Source organism: Pantherophis guttatus, chromosome 3, assembly GCF_059756535.1.
Source record: "Pantherophis guttatus breed Tessera chromosome 3, ASM5975653v1, whole genome shotgun sequence".
Lineage (NCBI taxonomy): Eukaryota > Metazoa > Chordata > Lepidosauria > Squamata > Colubridae > Pantherophis > Pantherophis guttatus.
The window spans coordinates 147,453,972-147,476,794 of record NC_142065.1 but is presented as its reverse complement, the minus strand read 5'-3'; the positions used below and the strand labels follow the sequence as shown (position 1 = coordinate 147,476,794).

General features: G+C 35.1%; 1 protein-coding gene across 6 annotated transcripts; it reads left to right on the top strand.

The window, feature by feature from the left end:
• The first annotated feature begins 899 nt into the window (after nucleotides 1-899).
• MAK (male germ cell associated kinase) lies at nucleotides 900-21,441 on the top strand. Of its 6 annotated transcripts, XM_087890317.1 has the most exons (15): nucleotides 900-1,105; nucleotides 1,758-1,812; nucleotides 2,409-2,530; nucleotides 3,386-3,465; nucleotides 4,919-5,051; nucleotides 5,130-5,301; nucleotides 6,704-6,871; nucleotides 7,955-8,275; nucleotides 8,966-9,156; nucleotides 10,252-10,379; nucleotides 12,606-12,734; nucleotides 14,752-14,823; nucleotides 19,015-19,146; nucleotides 20,260-20,352; nucleotides 21,176-21,441. In XM_087890317.1, exons 1-14 carry the CDS (start codon nucleotides 1,005-1,007, stop codon nucleotides 20,334-20,336), a joined length of 1,881 nt encoding a protein of 626 aa, XP_087746443.1. In that variant the 5' UTR covers nucleotides 900-1,004; the 3' UTR covers nucleotides 20,337-20,352; nucleotides 21,176-21,441. The 6 variants fall into 6 exon arrangements, with proteins under 6 accessions (XP_087746443.1, XP_034285021.2, XP_087746442.1 ...); XM_034429130.3 differs by lacking the exon at nucleotides 14,752-14,823; XM_087890316.1 differs by lacking the exon at nucleotides 20,260-20,352.
• Nucleotides 21,442-22,823: the final 1,382 nt, after the last annotated feature.

Sequence of the window (22,823 nt, the reverse complement as noted above, 5' to 3'; positions counted from 1 at the left end):
ATAAATAACTCAAGCAGTAGGCATATCCAACACACTTCCCTCCTTCTATTTTCCCCACAACAACAACCCTGTGAGGCAGGTCGGGCTGAGAGAAAGTGACTGGCCCAAGGTCAGCCAGCTGACTTTCATGGCTAAGGCAGAACTAGAACTCACAGTCTCATAATTTCTAGCCTGGTGCCTTAACCAATATTAATAGATTCGGAATACAGATAGAGTCCTGTGCAACTGTAGAGGTAAAAAAGGTTACAGATAGTCCTTGACTTATGACCACAATTGAGCCCAAAATTTCTGTTGTTAAGTGAGACATTTGTTAAGGGAGTTTTGCCCCATTTTATAACCTTTCTTGCCACAGTTGTTGAGTGAATCATCACAGTTAATAAGTTAGTAACCTGGTGGTTAAGTGAATCTGGCTTCCCCATTGACGTTGCTAGTCACAAAGTTGCAAAAGGTGATCCCATGATCTTGAGTCACATAAATGGTCGTAAGTATGAACCAGTTGCCCAGCATCTGAATTTTCATCACATGATCATGGAGAGGCTACAAAGGTTGTAACTGTAAAAAAATGGACATAAGTCACTTTTTTCAGTGCTGTTGTAACTTTGACCGGTCACTAAGTAAACTGTTGTAAATCAAGGACTACCTGTATTCACATATGCAAGAAAGTTTTGTTGTTTTGGGTCCAATCTTCTGCATAGTTTTGGGTCCAATCTGAATGCATAGTTTTACATTAAGAATGTTAATTTAGAATTTTGTATTATACCAGCGCAATCACTTGTGTTTAACGTTTTTCTATATTATATATTTTGTTATTAAGGATCCATGTAAGGATGGCAGCTTTTCTCCATTTGCTACTATATTATTTCTGGATAGAGTGGTTATAATATTGAAAGAAGACTGATGACTTAAGCAACTACTATGACAGTTTACTAATGGTATAACAGCACCATTCTGAAAAAAGAAACACTTAAGATTTTTGAGCATTTGGCTATCTTACTTTTTACAAAATGAATCGTTATACAACTCTGAAGCAACTTGGGGACGGAACCTATGGCAGTGTTCTGATGGGGAAGAGCAATGAATCAGGGGAGCTGGTGGCCATCAAAAGGTATGTCATTATATCCTGATATAATGGATATAATCAGGATATATCCTGATGTTCACTTAATACTTAACGGCACAGTCCTATATATATCACCTTGTGAGATCTCCGTGAGATCAAATTATAGGGTTGTGCTAGCATATCTTTCCCCACTTTGCTACCTTTGCTCACCTTCAACCTGTTATCTTAAAGCATTTTGACAATGGAAATTTCAGGTTATTTATTGTTCTGCCAGGTTTTGGCTACAGGATGGAAATAAGGGAGAACTAGTGTTTTTATTTTGTTCCTGCCCCACCCCCATTTGGGAAAAAAAATTGAATTTTCTCCTTGTGAAACTGATAGAAGATAATAAATCTGCACTAGCTGTTGAATTTGTTGAGATGCTGTACAAATTTGGGACCATGTTGGTGAATTAGGAGAGATTTTGGATATTGCAAACAGTAACTGTCAAAATGGTCCCAAATGAATCTTTTTATTCAATTCTGGATTTTTAAAAGAATTAACCTCAAAAACAGAGGGGTGTTTCTCCTGCTGGATTTCTCTTAAAGTAAGAGCCTATGTAATAATATTTTAAAATTAGTATATTTTAACAAGTTTTATACAATTTTGGGGGGTATGATTCTCTTATTTTAAAGTTTTCTTTTAACTTTTATTTCAGAATGAAAAGAAAGTTCTATTCTTGGGATGAATGTATGAATCTGAGGGAAGTTAAGGTAATTAGGGTAGTATAATTTTAATAATATATTTAGACCTGATAAATTATGTTCAGTGCAAATACTCCAGATTTGCTATTCTAATTAACATTCTTCTCTAATATGTAGAAAGAAAGAAAATGAATTGTTAAGATCTTGGCTAATTGGTATTGATAAAAGTCATTTATAGATTGAAGGCTTCTTAAAGTATCCTTGAAGGAAGTTATTTGCTGAATAAAGGCTAATAATTTGTGCTTTTGTCCTGTTTTGTTTGGTTTGCATTATACAAATGGAGAATAGTTTATGCAAATGGATTTGTCTATGCTAAAATGGAACCTCCTCTCCCCCTTTCAGACTTTTCTAGGGTAGGTTTTTGTGAGCAGTAATTTCATCTGGATTGTATAGATTAGATAAACAAGGAAGAAAAGGCACCCAGAGAAATTTAACTAGAATATAGATTTTAGGGCAATATACTTTGTAAATTTTAAAGATCTCCACATTAGGTTTAGTTTGCATCTTAAGTCATAATAGAAACAAAGTCTGTATGCTTTTAGGATTGGTAAATACTTCTATTCAAGTTTGAACTAACCTCTCCCATTTGTTGTCTTGTATTGTAGTCTCTGAAAAAACTTAATCATGCCAATGTAATAAAGCTGAAAGAAGTTATTCGAGAAAATGACCATCTGTATTTTGTGTTTGAATATATGAAGGAAAATCTGTATCAGCTAATGAAAGACAGGTATGTTTAGAACCAATCTGCTGTTTTCACTTGCTTTAATAATTCTCTGTGTATTCAAAACATACACAATAGTTTAATGAAGTATAATTTTTGATATTTATTAGATTTTTTAAAAAATCCCACCTGTATTTTTTTATTAATAAGGTAGCAAACATAGATAATATTCTTTTCTCTCCTATTTGCCTCACAACAAAGGCCTATGACTGAGTTGTTCTGAGAAATAGTGATTGACCCAAAGTCACCTGTCTTTCATTCTTAAAGCAGGACTAGTTACCTGGTTTCTAGACCAGCACCATAACTACTACATCAAACTGACTCTCCATGTTAGATGTAATGGTTGCTAAATCATAATTAATTCATATTATACAGTAAGCCAAAAGTGGAACCTATGCTGTTCTCAGATTATATTATTGGTATTTGATAGCAATGAATTGTATATTTTTTTCTTTAAAAAATGTAAAATTTTTACCCTTAAGCCTCTTTATTATTTCTCCCCGAATAAGCCACACACTTGATTGCTACTTCATCATAAGCACTAGAATAATAAGATCCAAAGATTAAAATATTTTTCCAATGTGCTGAATTTATGAAGGATTTTGAAAGAGGAAATAATGCACCTCTCTCCTTTTTCCAACTAAGAACTTTTCCTGGTTCCTGGCATTTTTATTAATAGAAGGGGATCTGTTTTTATTGAAACTTGAATTCTTTAAGGTCACACATCTGTTACAATGATTTTTATTTTTGAAAAAGTGATTAAGGCGTTGGATAAATAAATAAATGAAATAATAAAGCATATTTGTTTGTATCTGAAAAGTATCCTGTTTTTCTTCACCTTGTTCATTTGTTGCATTACAGAAATAAACTGTTTCCAGAGTCTGTCATCAGGAACATTATGTATCAAATATTACAAGGGTTAGCTTTTATCCATAAACATGGTGAGTAGAATATATTGCTACTACTGTGTAGTATTTGAGTGAATAGACTAATGTACTCTTTATCAAACAGGAGAAGTAATAGACATATGATATATGGTCCCAATAGTCCAGTGATAAAAAGTTTAAAATAATTGCTAAATAAACTATTTTAGAGAAAAATCAGATTACTTTGAGAATCAAATATTCCGGAACCTGAATCCCAGAAACTATATTAATTGATTGATGGTTGTCAATGTTACAGTTTCTTGGCATAGGATTCCATCCAGAACAGTGCTTTATTTGGGCACAAAAAGTCACTTCAAATGGAAGTATGAGCTAGATTTAATCATTTGATTTCTTGTAGGGGACACTTTTTTGTAAGTGTTAATCAGATTTTTGATGGCCAACACTTATTCCAAAACCACACTAATCCTAATTCACTTTGTTCACATTTGTGATTATTGACATTTAATGGGCTGTCATATTTCATAGTGTGTACTGTATAGTATCCAAGAGATGGTATTAAGTTGAATAAAGTAGTTCTATGCCTTTGTATAATATTTGGCTTCCTAATTTTTATTAGAGGGTACAAATGTTCCTATCCATTTGTGTTGTTAGAATGCAGGCAGTGCATTTTACAGTGTTCTGCACCAACAGAAATTGTAGAGCTAGGTGCAGCTTTGTAGAACTCTATAGAAGACACTCCTTTAGTAGCAGAGTGTATGGATTTGGGATAATATAAATTTATTATGAGAAACAGAGACTTTTGATTTGTTACATCTTAAAATGTTAGCTACCTGACATTTTATTTTTTCTCTCAATTTTATTGTTTATTTTGTAATATTTTATGATCTTTTTGCCATTTGATGATCTATACGTCTATCTACTCCTGCATTGGTCTTGCTGCAATCTATTTCAGAGAATCAGATTCCTGATTTCTAATACCACTTGTGATATTATTGCAAGATTTAATTAAAAAGGGAGAACAAATTTCAAAGATTATTGTTGCTGTGAATGATATGCTTTTAAAATATACAATTTTGGCTGTATTTAAAGGGGTATGAAGAAATTTACATTAAATGTAGGCTGAATGATGCTTAGGCTAAATTTATTTTAATCATGAAAATATCTGACCTAGTTATTTGCTTTTGTTCATTAAACATATATTATTCTTAATTTCATTCTATATCTCAAAAAATATCTCTTTTAAAGTTTTGATAACCGTATCAAATGTAATTGACCCAGTGACTTAAATGTAGTTTGATCCAGTTAGTAACAGATCTGTGAAATAGGTTAGCTCCCAGTTATACCTGATTGATAAATTTTTGAAGTTTGTATTTAGTGCAGTTTGAAAACAAAATTTAAAAGCAGATTTGTATGGCAATCCGTGTAGTTTAAAATAAAGAATCCTATTGTTAATAGAATTTGAAATCCACTCCATTGTTATCTATTTATTCTACATTCATGTTTACAGGATTTTTTCATCGTGATATGAAACCTGAAAACCTTCTTTGTATGGGTCCAGAACTTGTTAAAATTGCTGATTTTGGATTGGCTAGAGAACTAAGATCTCAGCCTCCGTACACAGATTATGTTTCTACCAGATGGTAAGTGTGAGTTTTAATGGGGATTTCACTTATAAGCCTCTTGACCAGTTATCAATTATTTCTCTTCACCCTTTTTAGGTATCGCGCACCCGAAGTTTTATTGAGATCTTCTATTTATAGTTCCCCTATTGACCTTTGGGCTGTTGGTAGCATAATGGCTGAACTATATACACTCAGACCACTTTTTCCAGGAACAAGTGAAGTTGATGAAATTTTCAAAATTTGCCAGGTGTTAGGAACACCAAAGAAGGTAAAGTATTTTGAAAATGCATATTATTACAATTGGTGCAAATAAAATTAAAATGACAGGTAGCTCTTGGTTAACGACCACTCATTCACCAACCATTTGAAATTATGGCGCTTAATGACTGGTGGCTAAGATTGATTATCAAAGTTCTGGCTGTCCCAGCAGCCCTGGTCATGTAATCATGATCTGAGCACTTGGTGGCCTGGCATTTGCTTATAGTAGTTGCAACACTCCATGGTCTTGTGTTTGCAAACTGCAGTGTTCTCTGCTGGCTTTGCATAAGCAAAGTCAAAGGGGAAACCAGCAGGGAAAGTTGTTTAAGTTGCTCAGGTAAGTCTTCCACCTCCATGCATGCCCACCCCAAGCCCCACTTTGCTCATGCCATACCTCCCCCACTTGCGTACCCTCTCTCACCTTACAGCAACCACCCCAAGTCCCTGTGAGCTCATGCCATGCCCTTCTGCCAATCGCACACCTTTGAGCACTCTCACACCCAGGAGCAGCCACTCCAAATCAGGTTCAGAAGCAATTTTCAGAAAGAAACAAAGCTGGATGCATTCTTTTCTCTAATTAAAACAATCAATTTTGTCATCTCTGCTAGCTCTGTTATTTGTTCACCCATTCTTTCATTGTGGGGATTGGCATCATCACTATAATTAACTTTCCAGTATATAGCACAGGTAATCCTCACCCATTGCATGTTCAGAGACTATTCAGGGTTAATGACATCACTGGAAAAGATTTACGACTGGTCTTTGAAGTTGGTATCATGGTGTTCCCGCAGTTAAGTGGTTGCACTTGGCAATCAGAAGGCATGTATGATGGTTGCAGTATCCCATGATCTTGGGATCACCATTTGTTACTTTCAGTGTCAGTTTCCAACAAGCAGAGTCAATGGGGAAAGCCAGAAGGAAGCCACAAGTAGGAAATGTGTACTTTGAGACTTGCAAGATTGATGTCAGCTCTTTCAAGTAAACCAGAAAGGAAACACAACTAGATGAACTAATTCTATTTTATTGTTAGGCTACATTAACATAATTTTTGAAGTCTGAAGGTACAGATTTCCTGCCATCACTTTTAACCACCAGATCAATTAGGGCAGATCCTAAGTTTCTTCCTCTAACTGTTAAGCCACTGGGGGCTTCCTCATTGTTTTGTCCTAGGCAACATATCTTCACTTTGTCCCTCAAGGTCATTCTCATATATCATTACATGTTGTGACCATGTCACTTAAGTGATGGAGTTGCCAGTCACAATTGCAATCAGTACTTGAGGACTACCTGTGAACAAGTTTGGGTTTTGGTTAAACAAATTAACCAAAAATAATAGTTGTACACATTCAACAATAAATAATAAAATTGTCTTATTTTAGTTTTAAAGACTACCTTGTTGTTCTCCTATACAGAGTGATTGGCCAGAAGGTTACCAGCTTGCTGCTGCCATGAATTTTCGATTCCCTCAGTGTGTTTCAATAAATCTAAAGACTCTCATTCCAAATGCCAGCAGTGAGGCATTGTTTCTCATGAATGAAATGTTAAACTGGGATCCAAAGAAACGACCTACAGCAAGTCAGGTATGCAGGCCGGTGGTATTAACAATATGGCAATTTTGCTTATACAATGAGTATAAGCTATTGCAAAAAAAAAACCCGCTCACAATCTCATGAGTCATTTACAAGCACTTCATCAAAATCAAAAATGGTTTTGTTAGAAGCACTTGCACAATATACAGAATACTTTTGCAATTTTCTTTAACCAAGTATCTTAAAAGAAAGGAAAACCTATTATTTCATAAGATTAACTATAAAACATATTGCAATGTATTTGAAATTTTATTAAATAAAACAACATGGAAAATGTACTCTGTTGAGAAACAAGTGTCTATATGTATGACTGTAATTGGAGCGCAACAAAGGCTGGAAGGCTACATATTTTCCACCCTGCTTTAGGGAAATCAGGAAGTTCTTAACAAGAAATCTGTCATTCTTGGTGCTTGAAATGACTTTATGAATTGATACTTCCCAAAAGTTATGTGTATGTCTTTCCCTGTTGATCTTCAACAACTTGTTTCTCAAAGCTTTAGATAAACAAAGAGAAAAAATTGCCCTCTGCCTGGTTATCAGCTACTGTACACTGAGCATTTGAGAAAAGTCAACAAAAATAGATTTTAAATATTATTAATTACAGTACCCTTTCGATGTATAAATGCATTTCCACATACTGAACTTTAAAAGTGATGATGATGATACTGATGATCGGCAGGCAAGCTTACACTTAAGCCAGATGTGGGCAGGAATGATGAACTAGAAAAGAATTAAATTTAACAAGGTATATGGAAGTAGAAGGGAAAGACCATAGGCAAAGTGTTGGTTCACAGAAATTATTAGAATGTTTTTGGAAAATTGCTAGTGGCTTAGGCATGACTTAAGTGGTTTATGGTTAATGAGAGATTTGAACTTCCAAGCTTACGTTCTCAGTCACTAAACTGCAGTAGTCTTGTTTTCCATGAAATTAAAAGTCCTGTTCTACTCCAGTAACTCTGGTTTGTTTCATTTTGTATAACCTCCTATATATATTTTTTCAACCCTCTATTTGGCAAGATCTTTAGTTGCATTCTTTTAGCTGCCATATACTTATTAGTTTGTCTTTTTCCTTAGGCATTGAAGTTTCCTTACTTTCAAGTGGGCCAGATTTTAGGACCACCTTCACAATGCATCAATCAGAAACAGCCATATCCCAAGTTAACAGAACGAAAACCATCTCTGCCCAAACTTGAACATATATCAAAATTAGAAGCTGTATCTGTGCCAGAATCTCAGTCTTCACTAGATGTAACTGATAAGCTACAGTGTCCATCCAAGAATAACCAACATCCCCTCCAGTCAATCCAGCTGCCTCAGAATGCAGTGAGTCAGCAACCATCAGTACAGCAACAGCCTCAGTCATTCCTTCCAGCCATCAGTAAAAACTCAATATCAGTAAGTTGCACTCAGAAACAACTTATGACCAAGTCTATAATTGCTCCAGAAGTGCTCGGTTCAAACCACTTTGAGAGGTAGTTTTACAATATATTCTCGTGAATTCAAAAATATTTCATCACATGTTAATGTTCAAGGACATTTTGGTTTACTATTTTTTATTTCTTTAACCCTGTCTTCATAAATCAGTTTTTCTGCACTCCCCCTCCATTTCCTCCATGAACTATTACAAAATTTTCCTTGGGTTTTCCCATTTTATAAAAAAATCTTCTCCATCTGTAGTTTGTGCTGTTTCTGCATACCACATGTTTTTCCCATTTTTTCCCCTCTAACTACATCTCTTTATCTCTGTTAACCTTTTTGTAGCTGTGTTCTTTTTTTTCTATACATTGCATTTCCATATCCAATCCTAGATTAATTTGGCAGCAGTAATGCTCCTGGCATTTGTATTCTTTCACAGGAATGAATGATTATAACGGGTCATTTATTATAATTCTCTCTTATAGTATTTGAAAAGTATTGTAGTTTATATTTTTTTACTGTGAGAAGAAGACAAGATTTATTTTATTTCTATACTCAGAAATAAATACCCCCCACCAAACACATATTGCAGTTTTTCCAGTTCAACATAGTAATGTAAACTTCTAAAATATATCAGAAATAACTTCTAATTTTTTGTAATCAAAACAGAAACACATAGCCATAGGACCCTCAAATGGTACAATGGGTATGAAAAACAATCGACGCCGGTGGGGTCAAACTATGTTAAAGGCAATGGATAGTTGGGATGATTTTGATGATACAGAATTTGGAATTTCTTATTTTAAGAAGCCTAGCATTGTGGTGTTAAATGAAAAGAAAACAAAAGAATCGCTTTTTAGGTAAGGTATTACATTTTTTTTTTGTTATTTGTGATTAATATATAGTCTCTCCATCTGGCCCTGATAAATGCTAAATATATGTATTTTATGCTGTTTTATATATAGCTTATATTTTCTCAACAGGTAGGATTGATTGTGAACTCCTTCTGGAATGTGGACATGATGCCAGCCACTTAAAGAGGGTGTGGTTAGGCTAAGGAACAGACTTAATCCGGAATATGAAAATAGTTAATAGACATTTGCTAGCATCTTTTTTTTTTTTTTGGACAAAGGTACTTGGGCAAATAATTATCAGCTCATAGTACAAATAAACATTGTAAAAGGCATAACTGCATGGTTGTGGCTGGCAATCCCTGCTAACCCCTGGAATATGGAATTGGCACTGGATCAGTGACATGATTACCCTTTTTATTAAGACAGCACCTTAAACAAAAGCAGGAAAGTCCAACGGCATATAAATATAGGTAGTCCTTAACTTATAACCAGTTGTTTGACAACTGTTTAAAGTTAGGACACACTTAAAATGAGAGGAAATGCGCTGGAGGAACAGACGTCAAATCTGGCAAAAATACTAGCAAATGCCATTGTTCTCATGATCATTCTCCCTGGCGGGTGGAGAAAGGGCTTGGACTCCCAGGTATACTGGGAAGCCCATATCCTCCTCTTGTTCCACTATGACTGAGAGACCCAAGCCTTCTCCCCAGCGCTCTGTTTAATGACTGCAACACGGAGAGCTTGGATTATAGTTGTTGAATGAAGCAGTCATGTGACATCTTAATGAGCGACTGAGATTCCAGGCCCAATTGTGAATATAAGTAAAGGACTACCTATAGTGATACTCACATACATCACAATAATTCTCCACAGGATTAGAAAGGATCTGTGTTTGGTACTGTATGGTACAGTAAAAATGCTGTGTTTTTAAATTTATTTTAAGTTTATTTGGAAAAGATTTGCTTTCATGTATTTTCCTATCCCCGCATGTAATTTCTTGCTACGTGCTATTCAACTCTTTGCTGAATTAAAATATAAGAGTCCTAAGATCATAAGAAGACTAGGAATTCATTTGTGATGTTCCATAATCTTTATTTTCAGCGTTCCTGAGTCTAAGTCTCCTACCTCTGGCAGGTCAGGAGAAAACAAAGTTCTGAAGAGAAACGACTCTGGAATATCAACTACTTCGGCAAAACAGTACTATTTGAAACAATCAAGATATGTTCCTGGTAAGAGGAGATTATTTAACGCATTATCAGACTCAGTTAATAAAATGGTGTGTGTGTGTGCATGTATATACTGTATATGCTTGTTTATTTCATTTTTGCTGCCTTTTTTGACTTAAGTGTTTTTCATTCAGTAATCTCATTCCATGCAATATACTGCTATAGCGAATATGAAAAAAAAATCCACTTTAAAATGTCTGGATACTGAAATAATAAAAGAATAGTTAGCTGATATGACCAGACGATTAATGATCAAAAATAACAAAGCCCAAGAAAATCAGGTGTCATGGAGCCCATCAGGAGAGTAGTTTTTCCCTCAGTAAGCTTTAATAGGTGCCCTTTCGCCTTTGCTGTTTTCATTTTCTCTTTCAGAGCTGGGTGAAGCAGGGTAAGGACATGACTTAAGCCAGTAGTAACTGGCCTTGATTTTCATAATATCGTCTGCAATCTAGGGTCTGTGAAGTTATCTTCTCTTGTATTTTTCAGACTAAAATCTGAGCTGTGTGAACATGTTCTGGTATGTTTGTGTTTATGGGAGATCTGGGGCAGTGGTGGGTTTCAAAATTTTTTTACTACTGGTTCTGTGGGTGTGGCATGGCTTGGTGGGCATGGCTTGGTGGGCATGGCAGGGGAAGAATACTGTAAATTCTCCATTCCCTCTCCACTCCAGGGGAAGGTTACTGCAAAATCCCCATTTCCTCCCGATCAGCTGGGACTCAGGAGGCAGAGAATAGATGGGGGCGGAGCCAGCCAGAGGTGGTATTTACCGGTTCTCCGAACTACTCAAAATTTCTGCTACCGGTTCTCCAGAACTGGTCAGAACCTGCTGAAACCCACCTCTGATCTGGGGGCTGAGGAAGCAGCTGGTCCCTGAACTGATAGTAGGTGCTGTCTGTCCCTCAACTGATAGTAATTGAGATCAGTCCCTTCAGGAGGTAGTTTGTTTTCCGTTTTCTTTTTAACTTTAATTGAAAAGTTTGAAGACTTTTCATAAGAATCAGCAGAGGTCCAAGCCTCCATACCATGCATATGCATTGCATTCCAGTTAGAAGTGGAGCGCTGGATGCTCTCTGAGTTTGGTGGTTTGCTTGCAGATGTTTGTTGGTGGGGTTTGCTCCCTGTTTATATACAGTAGCTTGCTTTGCCAGTGTTGGTGGGGATGTGATTTTCCCTGATTAGGGAATTGCTTTCTGCTCAGTTGTTTGTCTAATGTTAATCCCTGCTTCTCTGGGTGTAGGCTGCTGGAGAGGATATGTTTTGATCTTTTTGTCGCCTTCTCAGCTTTTGTTGTCTCTTTTAAATACGGTTTATCTCTAGGTATCTATTGGTGGCTGATGTGTATGAGTGCCAGGTTTCCCTAGCATTTTTGAATTTAGCTTGATCTAAGATGCTCAGTTTTCTAGTTGAAGCTATGATTGAGGCTGTCAATGTGTTGTGATATTAGAGTCCTCATTGTGTTTTCTGACTGCTAATTGGAGTTCACGGATGTGCTCTACTAATCTTCTGCCTGCCTGTCTTACTTAGTGGCTGTTAATAGTCGTTAAACTGTATATTATAGATCAAGGGTCTGCAGCCCCCAGTCGGTGGACTGGCACCGGGCCATGGCATGGCAGAAACTGAGCTGTGCAAACAAGCGAAGCCTCATCTATGAGATGCAGGCAGCACACAAACTACGTCCACAGAAAAACCTCTCCATGGAACCATTCCCTGGTGCCCAAATTGTTAGGGCACTGTTGCTGTTATAGATGACTCCTGTTTTTTCTTCTTGGTCTACTAGATCTTTTGATTTATCTAAGATGTTTTGGAAGTTTGTTTGTATGCTATAGTAATGGCTGGGAAGAAGGCAGTGAGATGAAGCAGTATAGTGAGTGAGACACAGTATAAGAGAAGCATGAGGACCTCATCTGACAATGATATAGTCCTTGCCTAATGACCACAACTGAAACTACCAGAATTGCTGTTGCTAAGCAGTGTGGTCATATGTTTTGCCTAATGACTGCTTTACTTAGTGACAGAAATTCTAACCTCAATTAGAGTCATTAAGCAAGGACTACCTGTAACTTAAATTATTTATGACTTTCTTTAAGGATTACTTTTTTTCAATTCTGAATCTAAAATTAGTTTCAATAGGAAGTATTTTTTTAATACTTCCTGTATTCATGAAGCTATATACTGTGACTTCCTGAGTGACTGATAGATATTAACCTTTAGCATAATAATTTCTTAAAGGTGTAAATCCTAAGAATGTTTCCTCAGGAGTGGTCACTAAAGAAAGAATCCATGGTACTTACAACAATCCTTTGTTTTCAAAATCAATAGCACCAATTGGAGGTCTCGCTTTCAATCAAGTCAATGCAGGTAATTAATGTAATACAGTATTACACATCCTATATTGTTTTTAATGTATTTTATAAAATTTATTATTTCCACAATTATTTTCAAGCATAATGCCCTTTTCCAGTTTAATATGCATAGTTTTGAATAGGGATTTGGCTTTGCATAGAGATGATCACAACATATATGTACCCAGAGGTTGTTTCTCTGTTTGATGACATTTCAGCTTTTCAGCAGTATAAAAACAGATATTGAAGTTCACAAGATATTATTTATCCTGCTTGAAGGTGTCTCCAAATGGATAAAAGTAAGAGAGTGTGTGTATGTGCTTATGTGTTTAGATAATTAGGATGTGTAACTTTCTTGCTAGATGGCATAAATAGATTAACTGGATTTAAGTCGTAGTTGTGACATTATTATCCCCCTACATTACTGATTTCATTTTACTGTACGCAAGAAGAGTATATATTAAATGTAATGTTGAGCACAGCCTGGAAGGACTTTTCTTTTCTAGCCAATGAAAATTGCTGATATACCATGTTCACGTAACAAATTCACTTCCATCATTCTTTCATTGGTTTGAAACCAGGTCAGAGAAGAACGTAGAAATTTCCAAATTAAAACACACTACATACATACAGGTAGCTCTCGTTTAGTGACTGACTGCAGTTGGTTCAGGTGACATGCTCACTAAGTGACATAGTCTTTAAGCCAGCCATGTGACAGAAAGAGGAAGATGCTGTGAAGGTCACTGGTTGCTGCTGTTGCATTCAGCAATTAATGTGAAATCGTTTCTTATGCCTGGCCCATTGTTCTGTGGTATCGTTTCTTGTGCCTGACCCATGTTTGTCCCCCTGGCAAGGCAGAGAGATTGCTTAAACAAGCCATCTCTTCCTGAACTGTTGTTCTCCCCATCATAGTACTTACCTAAAAGGTGCTAAGGGAAAGTTAAGAAGCTCAGCTTTGTGACCTTAATTAGTTGATTAGACCCCTCTAGCTGCTGCCTAAAATTGACCAGAGACTATGAATATCTCATTAAAACAAATCTCCTACATATCATCACTCCCACAGAACAACATGTGTAAAGAGCTCAAACAACATTCCTTCCATTCCTCACTGTCTTCTTGATATGCCATCTCATTTCCTACTTTACCTGTTCTCATTTCTTTCCCTTCATTCCCCAAAGGCCGGGAATGCTTCAAAATGAAGTATTGGATGACCTGATATTTTTATTTTTTTATGAATGCTCATAGGGGCTAAGGTGAGGCCATCCATTTGTGGATGACTTAAAATGTAAGGCTAAGGCTGGAAGAATTCTGCATTCAAAAATTGTACAGTACAAAAACTGAATTCATATCTTTGCATAACATTAAAATCTGGTTATATCAAGAATTTGGGAGTCAGACAGAATTCGTCACTCTTGGGGTAAATTATATATTCTGATAGGGCTATTTATTTATACAGTTGCCCATCTCAATTCTTGATCTGACTTAGGAAAGGTGTTTCAGAGCAGCAAATAATGTGGACAGAGCACCTGCCCCTTAGTCATTTAAGCAAGTCACTTCCAGGATCACACAACTGCATCAGAAGCTTCTCTGCAGCCATTGCATGATCCTAGACTTTGATAATGTTTCTTTAATGAGACATGGATGGGTTCTGTTCACATTCTTCCAAAATCTTGAAGCACTCTTTTTGAATCATAAACCAATTTCAAAATTCTATAATAGTCTTTTTGTGGATTATTAAAAGTAATACCTTCTCATAATACATTTCTATTTCTACTAATCTAAAATGCATGCATTTTATTTGGAATTATAATAAAACACGGGTCTAGGGTTGCTGTTTTTAAAATTGATCTTGTCTGTAGGTAGGAAACTACTAATTTGCAAAGCTTGTTTACGCTTTATTTTCAGATTTGTTCCTTTTTATTATTTCTTATTCTTATTATTTCTTCCATTCATTTCATCCAGTTTTCCTATTTTTCTAAAGCATTTATTTTCATCCTTTTCTTCCATCTGCTTTATTGCCTTCTCTGAAGAAGAAAACTTAATTAAACCAATTGAAAAACTCTCATGCAAAGAAAGAGTGAATGAAAAATTAGAGGATCCCAAAGGTAATGAATGGCAATTACATATAACATGATTTATTTCCTTTCAGATTTGTTATTTTTAACTAAGCATAATTACAATTAACTTCTCAGTAAGTTATAAAATCTATAATACTTTAACATTCCTTCAGTTTAGCAGTTTTATGTACATAGAAAATCTTCCTTGTGAAAAAAGGTTTCTTTTACATAAGCATTATGGTATTTTAATCGTGCTGTTTTGCATCAAACACAATACATCAGGTAGAGTTATTATTGTTGTGATTTGATAAAAACTCAGGTGTCCATTTCCTGCATATCTGCAATATGTTTTAATTATGGAGAATTTTAGTTTTTGGAATGGAATATCATTTCTGCTTCCACTTGGGCTGCTACATTCCGGTAACGTTTGTGACTTTGAATGATGAATTGCATTGAACTTGTGAATGGTGCAGTGGATCAGTTGTGGTCATAAGTCAAGGACTACCTTTGAAATATTTTTTGATCAAAGGGATGTAGTTGATAGACTTTATTGGCTGGCAAGTCATAAGAAGCCTTCTAGTTACTTGTTTTGTTGTATGCTATCCAAAAACTGTGAATACATAATTTCACACCATTTGATATAGTAATCATTTGTTTCTTTATAATGCCTGATACTTTCTAGTTTATGGTTGGAATATCCATATTTTTATTATCTTCCTTCTCTAAATCTAGAAAATAGAAAAGTAAACACACAAAGACGGAAGAGATTAGTATGTTTTTGCAAATTTCCATATACCATTTAATGAATGAAAATTATATACTCACCATTCTGTTTGCCAAAAACATTGCTATCGAAATGAAACTATCACACATAACATTTGTGTATTTTTATGTATTGTGCCCATAAGAATTCTTGCTGTTATTTGTAAAGAAACCTGTACCAGCAAATACTGTGTGTGGTTGCTGATATATTAGCTGTTTCATTTCATCTTTTAAGTCCTTATTTTATTTTTCTTGGGAAAGGCAGCACTTTAAACATTTATTGACATCCTGCAAAGAGTAAACAGTTCTCCGCCTGGACACCAATGTCAGTATTAAAAAAGAGTCTTCTTGGATGACAATATATAGTCATTAAATAATTAAATTTGAATTGAAGTATAAATCATACATAGATTTTAACTTCTTTAGCTCCCCCCCCCCCCAATCTACCTGGATTGACACTTTGTTACTTTACTGTGCTTCTGTTTGGAATTCAGAAGCCGAAACAATCCTTGTTTTTCAATGGATAGGTCTTCTACATTTCTTGTAGAAATCTGTTTGTTTTTTCTTGGATATCCACGATTTGCCTTTTACTGTAAGAATTCAGGAGAGGTCATTAGGATCCGAGATGAATATTATGTGAGGCCAATTAATTTGATGTTACTTTTTTAAAAAAAATTCCTTCGAAGAGCTAGCTTAAGAGGGCAGGCTTGGTCCCAGTAAATTGTTTGCTTGCCTGCCTCCCTTTTTCACTGAGTTCTGAGGGAGATGCTATCCAATTATTTATTCCTATTTCGCCCAACACACTTGAAAGAAGTGACATAAATATATGAGAATGTACTGTGTTTGGTACGAGGGGTGGGGAAGTATTCTGCCTTGGGAAGGATTGATTTTGAAATTCGAGTCTAGGGATTAGAAGAAAGAGGTTCAGGGCGTAGGCTGTAAAATATTGTCACCTTGTGGCATACTTTCTCTGTAGGTTCATCTCTCCTGTGAAGCTCCTCCCTTGAATGGCCCTGACACTGTTGAGCTGTTGCATAGCTGTAAAAACTTAGCTCTTGCAACAGGCCACTAAGTAGTGCATAATAATTTATTCCCTCATAATCTCTTCTAATGAATATAGAATACAGCATATACTGCTTATATGTTTTCTTAACCCTAGTAAGAAGGATTGCCTACTTACTGCCTAGAATTACTTCATGATCGTGTACAGCATATACACAAATACATAACCAGATAGAACTATGTAATGGGTGCTTTATTAAATGCATTCATTTACAGATATGCCGTTCTATAATTATCTGGTTACACTTTACACTTGTGGAAAGTTTGAATGAAACATTAAGGCCAGTGTCTCTAAAGTAACATTGCTGAAGCTGTCACTTGCCAAATACATTTCTTCTTTCCGTTCCGTTTTTGTAAATCGTAATAACCAAAGTTCCACAATCTATTTTTTAAAACCTATTTAGGATTCATTTATGATATTGGTGAATGAAAAGGATATACAATATCTGTTTCAGATTTCACCGTGCTGCATCAGATCAAAGAACTATTTTGTTCAGCATATTTCTGTCAACAGTTATACTTAATAGTGAACTGTCACACATCAGTTGTGTGAGGGAAATGTTTTCTTTTGTTTGTCCTGGATCTACTGCAATCAATTACATTGGGATGCCCCAGGTTCTAGTATACAATAAGGAAATCACATCTTTGATCTGTCCATTTTTGTCCAGTATTAGTTTATAAATGCTATAACATCAAATTCTTTTGGCTGTTGGGTTTCCTTCAATGGCAAGCACACCAATCTCTTCTCATTTTATCTACTACTTTATGCTTACTCTTAGCTATATGGTAATTTTTTTGTAGTGGGATGCCCAAAGAAGTATCCAATTTTCCAAATGTCTCTATCATATATTGTTCTTGTGTAAAATAATTACAGAAATGACTGTAAGAACAGCCGGACAATTTTAGATTATCCCTGATATGAGTTCGTCTTTTAAAGATCCCTGTATTGATTTTTGCCTGAGCAATCAGTCTCAACCTCATTATCTTTCTTCTATTTGTTCAACTTCTGCTTAAATCCCATCAGTATATAAATAACATATTTGTCTTAATCTGCATCTCTTAACAGTCATTTTGAACTGTTAGAACGGTTAGATCTTTAGTTTAGTTTAGTTTCCTAATGCAGAAAAATTTACAGAAAAAAACAAAAACTGCTTTGTTGATTTGTGTATTATATATACAGCAATAAAGATTTTTTACTTTATCTATTTCACCATTGTTTTGTATAATTTATGAAAAAGTAGCTATCTTGTACCCTTGAGGAATATCTCCAAATACAAAAAAACTGCTTATTTACACTTTATATCTTTCTGTTGTCACAGATTGCTAATCCAAAATTATTAATTTTGTCATCTTATTCTGTTACTGTTGTTTATGGAATGCATTTTAAGAATATACGTAGTGCTTGTCTTATGACCACAGTTGGAACCAAAACTTCCACACCTAAGTGAGGTGGTCATTAAATGAATCATGCCCAATTTTATGATCATTTTTTTTTTGTTACATTAAACAAATCACCATGGTTTTTAAGTCAATCACACAATAATTAAGTAAATTTTGCTTTCCCCTTTGACTTACTTTGTTGGAAGCCAGCTGGGAAGGTTGCAAATTGTGATCACATGACTGCAAGGCACTATAATTGGTTGTAAATGCAAGCTTGTGGCAAGCATTTGAATTGTGATCATGTGACCATAGGGATGGTACGTGTGAAGGCCATCATAAATGTGAGGACTGGACTTTTTTCAGCTCCATCATAATTTCAAACAGTCACTAAACGAGTGGTGCAAGTCAAAGACTACCTGTATATTATTAAATCAGTTAGATTGGATTAGCACAGCAAAAATCCTGTTTGCAGGACTCTGCCAAAAGCTTATCTTCATAGGCTAACAATATTTGTTAAGATGTAGTAATGGGAGCCAACACTGGGAGAATGGAGGTAGAATTTTTAAAAAATATGCTATAATTGGCTTTTATGTTCCACCTATGGTAGGTGGAAAACTTAACTCGGGGTGAAGAATTTTGAACCTTATGTTTTATAATAGGTACTTTTCCTTATTTCATTGATTGATTGATATTCCATCTTTTTTGATAATAGCTTAAAGTTTTGAGGGCCAGTTTGGTCTACTGGTTAAGGCACTAGTCTATAAACCGGGAGACCATCCCCATGCAAAAAATGACAATCTGCACATGCCTTCTTGTTGTAAAGCTTTCTTGAGAAAGTTATATATTATACAATGTGTATATAATATATTACACAATAAAATTAGTTATATATGAGTAAAGAGTACAATAGATATTCCTCTTTATGAATAGCACTATAATATTGATCGACTGATTTATTTACTCATTCACGCAACATATTTGCAAGGATGTTTTTACTATCTAGCCCCCTCCTGAATTTTAATTTTGTTTATCAAGCTGTAGGAAATGCTGGCTTTATTGGTGCTGCTTACAATGCTCCTGGAGGATATATCCCTTCATTTCACAAAAAAGAGGTTGGTTCAGCAGGTCAGAGGATACAATTAGCACCTCTTGGTCCATCAGTTACAGGTACGAAATGATCTTACTTACATTGTGCTGAAATAAATGAAGTTATATAGGTTTAATTCATCTGTTGTGCTTTTTAAAAAGGATTTGGGTTGGTGCCTAGGTAGGTAGATTTGCTGAGTTATACTCGGGATATAATGTATTAAATTAAATTTATATTAAACAAGATTTAATTGGAGATTCCTATCAATCATCCTTATCGTCATCCAAAATTTAATTAACCTTCCCTTTCCAGAACAAAATTTGTTTCTTTCCAAATCCATAGAAAAAACCCCCATCATTTTGACCTGTTTTTAGCATCCATTTGCTAAAATCCATTCACAGTTTGTTGTGAACAACTTCTGCAGGCTGGGAACCATATGGGAAAATCACAAATAGGCCTATTTTGTTAAGTTTGGAGCTCAGTTTTTTATTTTAGCCCCTTAGGAAATAAAAATGCACAAATTTAGCAATAAATTTGCTAAATACATACAGTAGTGCATTACATGCATGCATTTATTCAGGAAGGGAAATATTAAGGATGGATTTTAGCTAGGATTAACAAGATGTGGAAAGTGGACATCGTATAACTTTTGTCTATGTTGTAAGATTTTTTTCCTGACTGCTTTTCATTGGGAGGGCTCATCTTTCTTTCAGATAAATATAGTAATCATTTCTTTTGCTACTGGCAAATTCCAAAATATGTCCAATGCTCCCTCTTAAATATATCCCAAATGTTAATATAGCAGGCATACATTGCATTGTATTAAGTTGTGTTTTAGTAATTTCTTACTCTGTGATTCATGAATAATACAATATTTAGTTTAGAGTTGCATGACAATTAATTGACCCTTATTAGATGGGCAGACATAGCAGTGCAGTTAGAGTCAATGAACAAGACTGGAATTCTCACTATAGTCTTGCTTATTTGTTGTAGTGCTTGCACCATTTCATCCCTAAACTATTTTTATGTTCTTCTGTTCAGAATAGTATAAATTTAATTGGATTTTTTTATCTTGAAAAAAGCTTAAATGTCAAAGGGAATAGGGTGCAGGGCAAAACCCAAGCTGAAATCCCATGTTCTGGAAAGTGACAATTTTATTAGAAAATCTGTCTTTTACTGACTCGCTGTTGCAGGTGGCTCGTTACCTCCACCTGGATATAAGGGCTGTGGAAGTGGATTTTTAGCAAGAGAACATGGACCCAGGGTGTAGGCAGAGCAGTATTGAGGTAGGGAACCTTGGAACAGCAATATGAGATGACAAGACCTGACTTTTTTACTCTGCTTGGTCTTTGGTAAATCGGAAAAACACATTAAGTTTACTATGTACATTGAGGGAAACTTAATAGAACTTAATTCCCCCATTCCAAGTGAATTAGTCAACTGATATTATATGCAAAGAACACCCATTTCTTTACTGTTGAATTCATAAAATAAACACATTAGTGGCTCAGCACTTCAATAATCTCCATGGTGTACTAATGATCATCATTTTGAAATACAAAATGAATTCTTAAGGCTGATTTTCACAAATGCAATCAGAATACAATTCAAATTCTTTGTTCATACATAAAGTAGTTCTCTGGACATCTGAGTGATTAATAGATGATTTTTACCATTTTTTCTGTCACACATCTATATTTGAAAGCATATTATATATTTAATTCCTGATCATGCTGCTATTTCTGAACTTTGCCACTTCTCAGTATATAGAATCAGAGCTGCTTTGGACACTTTCTTTATCCCTTGTCAGTCTGTGTCCGTTTGGCTGTCTTTCTGAGCTCCATAATCTATTATCGCTGTAGTAACAAAGGCTTACTGTGACTGTAGAAACAATAACATTCTTCAACAATTAACACATTTTTTCCCCTTTCTTATCACTATGTTCTAACCTTTTTGGAACATAGCATAGTTTTATCTATTGTATAAAGATCCTTACTTGGAAGTATATGCTTTGAATTTTAGCTCGATTCTGTTTAAGAGGGGAATAAGTATTAGCAGGATGTATAGTCAGTGGATTTGCTTGTATTGGTTTTGTAATTTTGTTTTCAGAATATGCTTGGAAAACCAAAGCTTCTCGTGCCCAATTGCCAGGGCCTACTTACAGCCCCGCCACAAAAGGCATGAACATTTTAACTCACCCACCACCAGCGCAACCTGTACATGGAAGAACTGACTGGGTAGCCAAGTACGGAGGGCATCGGTAGAAGTCCTTTCCTGCCTCACATATGCATACCATGACTATTTATATCCTTTATTTCTTTGCCTCCGGGACACTTTAAAGCATATTTCTACTAATAGAATAACAATTCTGGAAATACATGAGAGCCTGTAGTTTATTATCTCTTAAGGGGAAAATATAGAAAATAAATACATTTATTTAGAAAATATTCTTCAAAAATAGTGCTTCTGAGGCAGGCTTTTTTGTTTTGCTTACATTACGAAGTATTCTCTATAAAGTTACCTTGCCAAAACTAAAAATTCGTATATTCTTACTGAAATGAACAGAAATTGGTTTGCAGTCCCTTTGATCATTTCTTCTGAAAAACTGTCAAAAATACGAAGGCATGTAAAAGATATTAGCCATTGGACAATCATGGCTAATTTAAATAGGCAATAAATTATAAAAATAAAGAGTGACTTTCAAGATATGGTACTTCTATAACACTGAGTTGAGCAATAAAAGCAAAAAATTAGTAATAGATGAATTTTCCACTGTATTGCCCAACTATAATCAAGAGAAACTAAAGCTGAATTAATTTGTCTTTGATTTGGGTTGACTTATACCTTAATTGGTTGACTTATACCTTTATTTCTTTTGATTGTAGAGAATGAAGACATAGTCACTGAGCCAACTATTACTAGTATTGTAAAAAAGTGGTGTACCCCTAAGGTTCAGTTCTATTTTAGATTTTGCAGGAATAGGATTACTCTTGTGTATGATTCTTGTGAATGTACACATGAAGATGTTAAAACATTTTCCTTTGATCTGTGAACAACTTGTCTCGGGTTATGACTATGGAACTTCTAGGCGGGAAAGAAAGATAAGTCATCTGTGCTATGCATTGGTCCCGATTCCAAGACCTTACAGGCTATCCTGTATTGCATAGATATACTTATATGCATATATCAACTGTTACTGTTGATTCTGAAAAGAGGGAAACTTTTATTTGCAGAAGTGTTTGGAAAATAGAAACTTAATGCATCTGTGGGGCCATTTGCTTGAGGTGAAAGTTTTCTAGGGCATTATATGCAGATTTGGCCTTGCAACAGGGAAATGAGTGAATGATATTCAGGAAGGATCCTTCCCTGGAAAGAATGCCAGATAACATTATTTAACCAAAAATAAGCAATTAAATAATTATTACTTGTGACTCTCTAAGAAGGCATTCTGGTGGTATTTCAGAAATAATTTCCAGGAGATCTGAGTAAATTTGTAGCTTTGCTTTTTCCCTTAATTTTTTTAGTTGAATTTGATCACAGAATTAGTCAACTTAACTATAGTGCCTTCACTTGGTAACCAGAGTTGAATAACTCCAGAATTCTCTCTTAATTCCTAAAGGAATTGCTTAAAATCTGGTAATAACTGCCAGAAATTATTCTTCAAACTTAATTCTGTAGTATAGCATTGATAGCATTATTTGGCCTAAAGACATATTTTGAATGTCATAAGTACGATGTCCCAAAATGTATGTGATAT

Excerpts from the sequence above, each read along its gene's own strand:
- MAK (XM_087890316.1), top strand. The coding sequence starts at position 1,005 with ATGAATCGTTATACAACTCTGAAGCAACTTGGGGACGGAACCTATGGC. Across the intron at positions 6,872-7,954 it reads AACGACCTACAGCAAGTCAG|GCATTGAAGTTTCCTTACTT; the intron begins GTATGCAGGCCG and ends CTTTTTCCTTAG. Across the intron at positions 14,824-19,014 it reads AAAATTAGAGGATCCCAAAG|CTGTAGGAAATGCTGGCTTT; the intron begins GTAATGAATGGC and ends TTGTTTATCAAG.